This window comes from Thunnus maccoyii, chromosome 23 (genome assembly GCF_910596095.1).
Source record: "Thunnus maccoyii chromosome 23, fThuMac1.1, whole genome shotgun sequence".
NCBI lineage: Eukaryota > Metazoa > Chordata > Actinopteri > Scombriformes > Scombridae > Thunnus > Thunnus maccoyii.
The window spans coordinates 22,319,128-22,331,753 of NC_056555.1; the positions used below are offsets into that span (position 1 = coordinate 22,319,128).

Genomic DNA, 12,626 nt, shown 5'->3' on the forward strand with positions numbered 1-12,626 from the left:
TGGGAACATTTAGTCCTTGAATACAAGATGTTTTCAGATGTAATTTCCAGACAAAGAAGAACAGAAACATCATCTTACATTATGGTATTTTTGTTTTGACTATTAATTTGTGTCTGATATAACTTTTTCCACAAAGTTACTTTGTTAAAATCCTTAAAATGACTTTGCTACTTCTCCCTCATTAAAAAAAAAAAAAATCCAGAATCAATGAATATGCAAATATTATTCATTTCAAAACTTTAACTGCTGAACACAAGATGTCTCCTACTTCACTGATAAAATCTGTGTTTGTGCCCACTTACACATTACATTCACACATCACACATGTGTAAGTTGCATACTGGACCGCAATTAACTCCAAACTAGCTGTGATGTCACAAATCCTGCTCGTTAGTACACGTGTTAAAGTGAGATTCAAGTTGAGCTCAGAAAGATTTTCCTCCTTCAGCAGATGAACGTAAAAACAAACTCTGCACAAACATCATTCAGCAGAGAGACGAGAACAACGTCCAACTGAAGGAACAAGAAGAAAACATGTTTTTGACTACTAGTATTACCACTATTACTACTACTATTACTAGGGATGCACGAAATTATCGGCATGTCATCGATATCGACCAAAATGAACACTTTCTGCCGATTATGAGAGGCTGATTTGTCGCCATCTCCTCAGCCGCAAAACTGTTCTTCCCTCAACGGACTGTGTCACACTGACGGTCCCGGTGCTTCACTTCACTCAGCTGCCCGTCAGACCTGCTGCTTCCTCTAGCGGAGGCTAGCTGGCTGTGCTTCCCTCCAGTAATGCTGCTGCTAACGCTCCGCTAGCCTCTCAGCTAACGTTAGCCCAGGTTCTCCATGTGGATCCAACCGGAGCACCGAGCCCCGGTTTGTTATTCAGGTTAAAGTGGGAAGAAGCAGCCATATATCGTGCATCCCTAACTACTGCTACTACTTCTACCTCTTTGCAGTAAAAACCCACAATGGAGTCTGAATCCTATTAACAAGTCGTTGAAGAAACATGAAATGCTTCACAGTAAAGTGGACAAAAAGAGTTTTGAGTCTGCTCATTTATCAAAGTAGCAGGTTTATTAAGATGAGCTCAGACAGGAAGCTCGTAGCGTGAAGGCTGTCACTGCTGAACACGGGGACGATGTTTGTAGTTTGTAGTGAACAGAACATGAAGGTCAAACAACTTAAGAGTTTAAAGCTGCGGGAAAAATCATACGAGGTGGTGACCTTTCCTCTCAGAGCTGCATGACTGATCCATCTACCAGCGATACATATTTAAGCTTTGTTTCTACTCAGATTTTGTTTCAATTTGGTCTTTAAATGCAAACTTTGTGTTACTACTCCGGCCAGTAGGAGGAGCTGTAGCCTGTAACAGCTGAAACCACCAGCTTTTACTTCAGAAGGACACTAAGTTTGTTACACTATCAGCAACAGAAGACGTTCTGTGCTGTAAAATGCACTGACTTGGCAAGAAAAGGAAAGACATTGAGGGTTTGAGACAGATGTTATAGTCAGGAGGCTGTGAAATAGATGATTGATGCTTCTGTCCTCCTCTTAGACGTCAGCATGAACTCCGCCTACACTTGACTGGATGAACGCACCGCCTGCTGGGTTGTCAGTCATCTTTTGATTCTGACTGTGTAACTGCAAAAAAATATGGTAGCTTTTATGGAAACATCAAACTCCTTCAAAGATTCTCAGTGATTCTGGTCAAACAGCACCAAGAAGAACAAAGTGATCTCAGAGAATCACCCAAAGAGGTTAAAGAGGTCATTGACTACTCGCCAGTTTGGAGAACCGAAGCAGCTTATTAGATTAATGATTTTCTCTCTACATCTCTATAATCCTCTCAAAAGCTCTTTGAACGTCCTCACAGACTCCTGAAAGATCTGTGCGACGTCCACAAGAACTTCTTAAAACTCTTTAAAGACTTGGACCTGCTTCGAGAACTTTTGGAACCTGTTTACGGATTCTCTGAAATACCATTGGAACCCTTTCAAGAACCGCTGTCAGGCTGCATCCAGACTGGAAACAGCTGTGGAGCTACTGATTAACGCATTTATAGCAGTTTATAATACTCACAGATGAGAATTTACAACTCCGTTAAATTATCACGATGGCGACTGTTATATATTTCCGAGTGACGATCGCGAGGTAAACAGTTGAATACAGCGTTCATGTGATTGGACCCACCTGGTGCTGACACTCTAACGTCAATCTAAAGATGTCCTAACTGTCTCAAGTACGACAAGAACCTCTTCAGGGACAAATGGAAAAACCTCAATGTTACATTTAAGGACTTCTACCAAAATCAGACAATGACTAACATCTATAATACATCATTCAAATTGTTGTTAATAAGGTTCAGGAGTTTGGAGTAAAGGTCTCAGAAAACCAATCAAAATCCGATGTGCATGAATTGAATGTTAAAGAAAGCCATGGGTCCTAAAAGGGACCTGAAATAGACCCGAGAATAAAACAATCAGATCTAAAATGTTGACTGGAAAAAGCTCCAAACAGCACTGCAAAAAATAACAATCCTGCAGGTGGAAATGTGAAGCAACTGTCAAGTTTTTCCTGCACTTAACAGCATTTCCGGATAAATCTGTTAACGTGCAAAAATACATTGTTGGATCCTTGATGGTTGATGACACAGCCCCCCCTCCATAAGATTAATGTTGGACTCAGTTGATATTTACATGGTGTAAATGTTTCATTCTTATTTGTTTGGCTAATTTGCAATTAATCAGATTACCAAAAAACAAATTGACATGCAGTGAAACTGGGGGGCTTATGGGACCCCTGAGAGTCTAGGCCCCCCCGTGGGGCAGTTGCACGATTTGCATGGTTGGTAATTCAGCCATGTTTCACAGTTCACCCTCTCCATCTTGCCTCAGAAAACACATTTTTACTCCTGTGATGATCAGAGCGGAGAGAGAGAGAGAGAGAGAGAGAGACCACTTGAATCCACTCGAGTATCAGACATACTGACACACAGATCAGAGACCCACAATAACACACGATGACTGGATAAAATTAGACTGAATGTAATTTGGAATCAGCCCCGTGCAGGTCTCGGTTACTGGGAGCTGAGTGGACCCATGAAGACCTCAAATTAGGAGAGGCGGTGAGTCTCATCATCATCAAAATCTAATCTAAATTCGTTGGCAAGTATCAGAATTAATTCAGCCGATGTTTTCCAGACTGAAATCTCTCGGAGGTTTTGGTGTGCAGCTGTGGTCTTAACCTGAGTACAGTTAGGATGTAAGTAAAGTGAAGGCGGTACACCGAGCGGGGGGGTCCTCACAAGTGCTGTAATACGGAAGTGTGTGTGTGTGTGTATGTTAAGAGCTCTGACTCTGCTGTTGGCCCAGCAGAAAACACGCTGCGCTGTTTCCTTCTGCATATGGTTGAATTAATCTGAGAGAAGAGAGAGAGAGATCAACAGATGAAGGGAGTAAATCTGTTTTCCTGAATCTTGGCCCAGTGTTTTTTCTTTGTCTGTTTTAATTAACAGACAGCTGATAGGAATAAACGGAGCATCTCCTGGCAAACACGGTCCTGCCTGTGTGTGTGTGTGTGTGTGTGTGTGTGTGGGTGTGCTCGCCAGAATCACTTCAACCATTAAAATTCTTTGCTTTGTTTATTTTCTTGTGATCAGTACAAAATGTTGTTATTTATGACAGTCAGTTAATTGTACATTACCTGTACACATAACTGTAGACACACCTGAAAACTCACCTTGATGTATCTCCTGGACACACAAACACTTTATAACCTGCAAATATTACCTAGAGGTCACCTGGACACATCACCTGCATATAATTTGCAGACATCACCTGGGCACACCATAGACTGTATAAAAATATGGACGTAGTTACCGTGACGTCACTCGTTGATTTCTGAAGAGCGGTTTTGAAGCTCAGAGTGAGCCGCTCCGGCCGTCGCCATCTTGGCAGTGCGTGACTCTGTCTAACTCCCAGCCAATCAAAAATGGGCAAAGAGGCTGAAACAAGCCACCTAGCGGCTGGCGGACCTGTCACTCAAAGCAGCCATGTCCGTCATTATGCATAACTTTACGGCTTAATAAAATTTAGTGTGAGTTATAAAAAAAATTCACCCCCCGTACAGTTGTCATGAAAGGAGAAATTAGCTACAGAGACCAAAACCGTTTTTTTGTACCAGGCTGTAAACACGTTTATTTCTGCTGTAAAGTTGGGCATTTTAACATGGGGGTCTATGGGGATTGACTCGCTTTTGGAGTCTCAAGTGGTCATTCAAGGAACTGCAGTTTTTGGCACTTCAGCATTGGCTTCATTCTACAGCCCTGGAGGTTGCCGCTTGGGATGCACATGGACCTTTGTCTGACCTGCACACATTATCTGTAAATAACCTACAAACTTCACTGAAGACATCATCTGTAAATAAAAAAATACCCTGAACCACCTGACACCTGGTCATATGACACCACCTGTCGCACGCAGAAGACCTGCAAGTATCCCCTGGACGCACCTGGACATGTCACTTGTACTGCTACTGTAATTACTTTTCACACATTACCGGTACACACCTGTATGTGACCTGCACACATCATGTGGACATTCATTTTCAGGCCACGTCTCCTGTATACTGTATAACCAGGACATACCTGGATATGCTGCCTGTATATGACCAAGACACCTGATCAAGTCACCTGTTTACATCATAGACTATATATAAAAAGCATGTGAAGCATCTGATGACATCACACTGTATGTTATTTTGTGACAGCAGGATCATTTTTGTTGGTTGAAACATCTGGAGCACGTTGAAACAGAGGAGGGTCAAGACAAATCTGACTGGTGTATTAATTAAGTAGCCACCAAGAAACACATGAAGAAGAATTAGCAGCTGAGACCAAAATGTAGCATGAGCACAACTAAACTTTGTATTTTGTTTGAGCAAACATCTAGAGACCATCAGTGAAACTGCATCTTAAAAGAGATCTCCACTAATTAGCATCTCCTATAACATTGATGGACCAACGATGGACAGTCCACGCATTCTTCTTCCTTTTTCAAAACCTGGCACCTACATTACCCACAATGCAACTTGATTTATGTCATTTAACTGTACAGATTTGGGTGAGTAATGCTAGTAGTGGCTAATGCAGCCTGGAGATGGAGATGAGAACCAGGTTACACAAGCGGCTAGACGCTCCGACTGACTCCCATCCAAAAAGCTTCAACTTCTCTCTAAAAATACTAAGTCAATAATTATTTTCAATGACTCATTATTGGTCTAAATCTCTAAATTCAGGCCCTCTAATAAGTGTGCTGGTGATCATTTTGTTAATAAGACGTGGGGACTTATTGCAGCTTTGATGTCGGCCACAACGGACTCATGAGACATCACTTGAGGCAATTCATCAGATTTCACTCAACTCTCTCCGGAGACACAAAAGGCTTTAAACATATGTAGTAATACCTCACAACAGCTGGAAACACACTTTGATGTGTAGAATCGACGGACTTCCTCTTTAAATCCAATGAGAACTGGCTTCACTGTTTTTTTAAAACATCATCTGTGTTCATGTGTGTGTCTGAACTGATCAACTCTCATCTGTGTTTCCTTCAGCTGAACACAAGTAAACAGCCTGTCTGCTCACATTTCACTCCACATGATCTCCATCTGTTCACCTAAGAACAACAATAACAACAACAACAACAACAGCAGCTCTGAACTCTTAACCTGTCAACAACAGCATCGTATATCCAACACGACATTGATACCGCTTTAATTTTTATCACCAGTCTGATGTTGATCCCAATATATATATAAATATATATATAATAGATCCAGACTGTGAGTCAACACGGCGGGTAGAAATACAAAAAAAATCCTTCAGATTCGCTGTGGAATATAAAACCATCATAAGGATCAGATTTTGATATAATTCTTTAAAACTTCACTCTTTAAGTCGTCAGATCATCCCGTTGTGTCTGATAGATGTCAACATAAAAAACATGACAGCAGCAGAACTGGCTAATCTGACAGACGGCTGCAATACACACACACACACACATATACACACACAAACATGTATTACTATGCATGTGAGAATTCACTACAACCACGGTACCGTACCTTACCACTAAATACTTAACTAAAACCCCTTCACTGAACTTATACTGCTCTTAATTTTGACTTAAACCCTAAATGAAAGTGGTGTTTGTCCCTCGATGGGAGGTAGTTTATACCTGCTCAATAAATATCTGAATGTTGTCATTTCAGATCTTAAACCAGATGTTTTAGCTGTGCTAGCAACGTGTTGGTCCAACACTTTGGTGAACCACAGACTGAAATATCTCAATAATTATTGAATGGATTACCATGAAACTGATACTCATCAAAGTTTTCTTCTTCTTCTTCTTCTGCTGCTTCATCTTCTTCTTCTGCTTCTTCTTCTGCTTCATCTTCTTCTTCTGCTTCTGCTTCTTCTTCTTCTGCTTCTTCTTCTTTTGCTTCTTCTTCTTCTGCTTCTTCTTCTTCTTCTGCTTCATCTTCTTCCTCTGCTTCTTCTTCTTCTGCTTCTTCTTCTTCTTCTGCTTCTTCTTCTTCTTCTTACAATTGCCACATGTAAATATAACCAGATCTGTACTGTACACAGGGCTGTGCATATTCATGTAATTAGCCTCAAACATCCAATAAACAGTTACTGTATAACTCATCAATCCTGTGCTGTAGATTAATATATATGAGTCTGAGATTAAATTGAAATTTAATGCATTCTGGATTGGTAACACTAATCACAGCATAATTTTGATAAATAACATTTATTAAGAACGTTTTCAACCTTAAAAATCTAATTCCCACAGTGTGCATGTGTGAACAGATTGTCCCCATAACATGATGAATACCTACACAGTCCACGTACAGCTGAACACATTCCTCTAAAACAGGATTTAAAAATTAAAGTCTGTTTCTGTTTTCCAGTTAAAATCCTTACAACTGAACTAGCTGATTATTGAAAGCTTCAAACAGTCTCTCTCTCTCTCTCTCTCTCTCTCTCTCCCTTTGTGAGTGTGTGTTACTATACAGTATATGTGTGTGTGTGTGTGTGTGAGAGAGATAAATGGCTTCAGGATGAAACGGGAGTGCAAAGCTGCAGACAAAACATGACTTTATCATTTCCCTTTCTTCTCACACTCTCCCCTCTAAAACTAACAAAGCAAATGGAGAAAGATGCACACACACAAAAAAAGACAAGAGTGCTTTTCTGAAAAAGTGAAGGAGAGTCAGACTCAGACAAAAAAAAAAAAAAAAAAAAAAATACCATTAAAACATTTTTATGACACGTCCGATAATATTTATGACTTAATATACTGTCGAGCATCAGAGTCTGAAGCTTAACATTGTTATTCAGTCTCTGTTCTTGCTCCACGCCAGCAGTAGCCTGAAGGTAACGTTCATCCAGACTCAGCAGCAGCAGCAGCAGCAGCAGCAGAGAGAGAAATGTGGCTTCGGAGGCCAAATCTTAAAGGAAATTAAATGAAAAGGACGCATTCTTCTGTCAGCCGAAGGCGCCGCAATATTTACACTCAACCTTTTGCATTTTCATCATCAATGAAACCATATAGAACCATGATGACCTGATGATTCAGCTGCTTTGGACAGTTAAAGGGCCATAACGCACAAACTACAAAGAACCTAATGGATTTTCTCACTTAATTCATCTTGTAGCTTCATTTAATGAAGTTAATGAAGTTGTTCTTGATGCTCCACAGACTTCATTGTGAACAGTTTTCAGAGGGACTATTTCTTTAGTGGAAAGTAGTTCCTTGGAAGCAGAATACTAGAAGTGAAATGTCATTTACCTCCATGTTATAATGAGACCGGATGGAGGCCAAAATGTCAGCCATAAAAAAACAAAGTCTCTTCCTAATCAGAAGGACAGAAATCAACAATAAATATCAAACTAAACCATAAATAAAATAACATAAAGCTACTGTTTATTCCACATGAAAGCATCGACCTCGCTAACGCTTTTGTGTCTGAACGGGAACAAATCCCTGCAGCCAGGTTCCAACATCTGGTAGAAACCCTCCCCAGTATTCCCACCAGAGGCAACTCTGCCTCTAGCAATTACATTTATATACAACTAAACTGCAATACATTTAGCAGGAAATGTATTTATTGTTATTTTCTGTCAATATAATGAGGAAAAGTTTGTTAATTAATATATTTGGCGAGTTGAATGTATGTTTTTTTTTCTGTCTAAATATCTGATCTTGCAGTATAACATCCTCTGGTAGTAAACATGTACTTTTTTAAAGAGAAAAAGCCACATTAGTGACTGAATGAGACAGTGTTCTGCTCTCTTTCTGTCTTCGTTCATCTCTTTGTATCTCTTTATTCTTCTTCAACGGATGTCGTCTTCGTTCTTTCTCTCTTTCACTCAGTTTTCTCGCCTTTTCGTCTTTTATATCTCTCTCTCTCTCTCTCTCTCTTCCTCCTTGTTTCTCATTTCTCTCTTCACTGACTGAAACCTTTAAATTTTCTTCTGCTTCATCATGTTTGTCTGCTTGTCACGTATTTTATATCGTACTGTAAAAACAGGATCATCTTCTCTGCTGTTGTTGTTGCCCGAGGAGCTTCGTAACACACACACACACACACACACACACACACACACACACACACACGCTCAGCTCATTGGTGTTTCAATTGAAGCTGTTTTGACTTCTGCCAAGTTCAGTCGGTTTACAACTGGATCATTTGCATCTGTTAAAGGAAAAGTCGTTTTATTTATTTTTTTGTTTTGCAGCCTGGCTCTCATTTCAGGGTTTACTATTAACTTGTTGTTCTATTTAAAATCAAAGTAACATGCAGCTCAGTGTTAAAGAGGACGTATTCTGCTCATTTCCAGCTCTTTATTTATATTCTGGGGCTCTACTGGAATATCTTTGCATGATTTACAGTTAAAAACTCCTTATTTATCTTCTACTGGTCCTTTATTCAGCCCCTCAGTTCAGCCTCTGTCTGAAACGGGCCGTTTTAGCTCCTGTCTCTTTAAGCCCCGCCTCCTGATGAGCCCACTTTGTTCTGATTGGTCAGCTTCAGGAAGCTTCCTCCAGCTCCAGAGGCTACGTAAACAAACTACAGCGGCAGGATTTCAACTTCTCAAATACATCCATAGATGTTCCGAGTTGAAATCTGATCTGAGATATGATAGTGAACAACGTGAACAACACATGGAAACACCTTAGCAACCGCCTTAGCAACCAAGGCTACAAAACAAGGTAGAAAAAAACAAACGGAGCGTTCAGAGCAGGTTGATGCCCTCACTTTTGACTTGCAGGTAGCATTTCTACATATGTTCACCTCAAATTTTGGAACTTTGACCCTGTTTAACCTCCGACATCATAACAGGATAAAAATAACAGAAAATCAGAAAAGGCTGAATATGTCCCCTTTAAAGACCGTCGATTATTTCACAGCAGCAGGTTGAAGCTCTGCCAGATAAAATACTACCAACTGAGCTGCTGCAGGTGTATCATTGTCTCTAAAGGGACATTTTTTTTAATCTCATAAACATTATTTAAAGCAGCACACTGTTGTTCTGACATGTCTGCACATGAGGGACGTGCAGACCTGAGAGCTGAACAGCTTCACATTCAGACGCCATCAAACCTGTTATTGTTTACTTCTGCCGAGGCTGCCGAATATCTTTAAAAGTAATTAATCTAATAATAAAGCTGCAAAGTTTTTAATGTGCATCAAAATAGAGACGCTGAGAGACAATCAGCAGCACAGTGAAGGTCTGGATTTCATAAGAAAATTGGAAAACGATCAGGATGTAAAATAATCTGAACAGTTTCTGGTTCTGTATCAAAACTAATCAGTCGTTCTTTGGTACACGTGTTTTTTTTTGTTTTTTTAAAAATATCTAACTAACAAAAAGATGAGCCAAAACATCACCACCGTGGCAGAAGTAACGAGCGAACACATGATGTTGTTGCTTCCTGCTTTCTTGTCTGATCCTGATCCAGGACGCTGACTAAACCGGAGATAAAGAGATAATTTTATCCTTTTCTATTTCTACTTTATTCATTCTTTTTTTTATATATATCGTCCTTTTTTTATATTTTGCTTTGTTTTCATTAATTTTGTATTGTGAAGCACTTTGTGACGACTGATCTAGAAATGTGCCGTATAAATTATACACAAGTTTACTTACTTACTTACTTATTTATCATCTCTTCCCAGCTCCGTAGCTCCACATTCCAAGTCCCAAAATCCTCATGGCTCCATAAATTAGAGCCGTCAAGTTGTCAGAGCATGAACTAAGCTCCAAACAAGCACTGATGGAGGTGAGGAGGAGGAGGAGGAGGAGGAGGAGGAGGAAGGAGGAGGTTTAAATCTTTGAGACCAAAGTGTGGACAATAAAGTTCCTTCTTCTCTAAGGTAACAATCTGCTGCTGTTGGTAGAGAGACGACTTTGTACATGAACAGATTTATTTCTTTTCTGTGTCCGAGGTTTAACAAGATATTTACACACACACACACACACACACACACACACACACACTCAACCGTCCTGCTGTTGTGGTCTATTCTGTGTGATTCAACGTCGTAACTGCAGCCTGCTCTTCATCTCAGCAGGTTTCACCGACCTCGCTGCTTCCTAACAAGCGTCACGCTGTTTGTATCTTGTCTTCATTGTATCTTCAACACAAATGTTTCCAATATTCACCTCAAATTCTTTGCCCCTCGGAAAACATGTTTGTCCCGCTAATGGCGGATGGCGACATCATCAGTCGTTCAGGAGTCGGCTTGCCCCACATTTTTATCTCTCTCATATTTCTCAGATCCTGTTTTGTTGTGTTGGATGTGTTAACGTGTTTTTATGTAACTTTTATGACACATATTGTGTGCTGCGTCTTAAATCACATACTTCTGTACTTACACTTAACATTTTGAGTGCATAAGTGCGTTCACACTGAGAAGTATGGAAAATGCAGTGCACTCAAAACGGTCAAAAAGTTGAGTGTGGAACTATGGACACTTCTCGCCCTCAATGGTCGCCATCTTGGCTACGTAGCGAAAGGGGAGGGACCGCTTTTCAAACTGGGAATGGCGGCCACATCGCCACATTATACAAATGTAAGTTATACATGTGTTTTTTAGCACTAAGCACCACTATACTGTTGTCAGATATAAGCCATCAGTATGTTTTTTGGGTTAACGCGAATGCTAACTCTAGCTAACGCTAACGCTAGCTAACGCTAACGCTAGCTAATGCTAATTTGCAACTGTCATTTCCGGTAAGTGCACAACAGTTGTGTTTGATTTGAGACGACACTACCCTGTCAAAATTCGTGCATTACGCCAGTGAGTACACAGTGTACTAACAGACGTATGTGATTTGAGAGAAAGAGATAAATTGTCCCAAGAAACTTCCTGTTAAATAAAGTTAAATTTGAAAAAAAAAAAAAAAAAAAATTTTCTGTTCAGAGTGAGATCTCTTTCAAACCTGATTTCCCATAAATGTACTGGAGAAATAAAGATGATCTCTAATTATTTAGGAGACGCTCTGAGCTTCATCTAGCGCAACATGTCTGTTTCTATTTGGTGCATTTTTGATGCTCCAAATTCCATCATATTTGACAGATTTCCTGTCTTTGGAAAACTTAAGAGTAAATATTGAGTGTAAGTGGACTTTCTGCTGTGAATTTTCAGTCAAACTTCCATTTCTAAGGTCAATAAAGAACCTTCATGCTCAAAAAACGACACTTTCAGGGTTGAAGATCTGAAACCGAGTCAATGTAATCGTCGTGGTCGTCAGACACCTTCCTACCTGGTGGCAGATCTCGTGGACGACCACCATGGTCAGCTCCATCTGATAGGACGACGACGACACCTCAGCGTCCAATAGGATCTTCTGCTCCACGAAGACGCTCAGCCCCCAGTTCTCCATGGCGGCGTAGGGATGTTTCGGCACCGCCAACAAGTCTGAAACACAATAACACATTACGGCCTTTCAACACACGCTGCCATTAATAAACACACAGTCGATTTCATCCAGTGAGATTCAACCATTTGAATAAGAGGCGACGGCCGCTGTGACAGAATGACTGCCGGCATCAGAGCAGATCCCATTTTGGGTTAAAATTAAACTCATGAGTCATTTTAACAACCTGCCAAAGAAGCTTTTTATCCTCACAACATGGATATATGGAGTTTTCAGATATAACTCTACATATATGTATATGAGAGAGAGAAGCAGACAGACGTAGAGGAGAACGAGGACGAACGAGGAGAGAGAGGAGAAGGAGTTTTTGAGTAAGAGAGGAGAAGGAGGAGGAGAGAGGTGGTGAAGAGAGAGTTTACCTTCAGTAAAGATGATTTATTAGAGAGGAGGAGAAGTAATTAAAAGTCAAACGCCTGAGAAAGTAAAGTTACCTCGCCGGGCGATGAGTCAAGTCAAAGTGAAAGTCATCCGCTGTCGTAAAGCTTTGTGATACTGAGTGAACTTGAGGATTGAAAGCTGAGCTGAATTGTGCTGCGTGTAAAGAAATAAAACAGCAACGTTATACAACTCGCCTCCAGAGGTTTCTTTGACCTGCAGGAACAGA

The 12,626-nt window shown here is 40.4% G+C and overlaps 1 protein-coding gene across 1 annotated transcript in view; it reads right to left on the minus strand.

Annotated features, from left to right (window-relative positions):
* LOC121890471 (thyrotropin-releasing hormone-degrading ectoenzyme-like) overlaps positions 1–12,626 on the minus strand; it is a 198,157-nt gene that overhangs the window by 76,799 nt on the left and 108,732 nt on the right. The window contains exon 6 of the mRNA XM_042402755.1: positions 11,849–12,003. Within this exon, the coding sequence (XP_042258689.1) occupies positions 11,849–12,003 (155 nt within the window). The remainder of the gene's footprint in view (positions 1–11,848; positions 12,004–12,626) is intronic.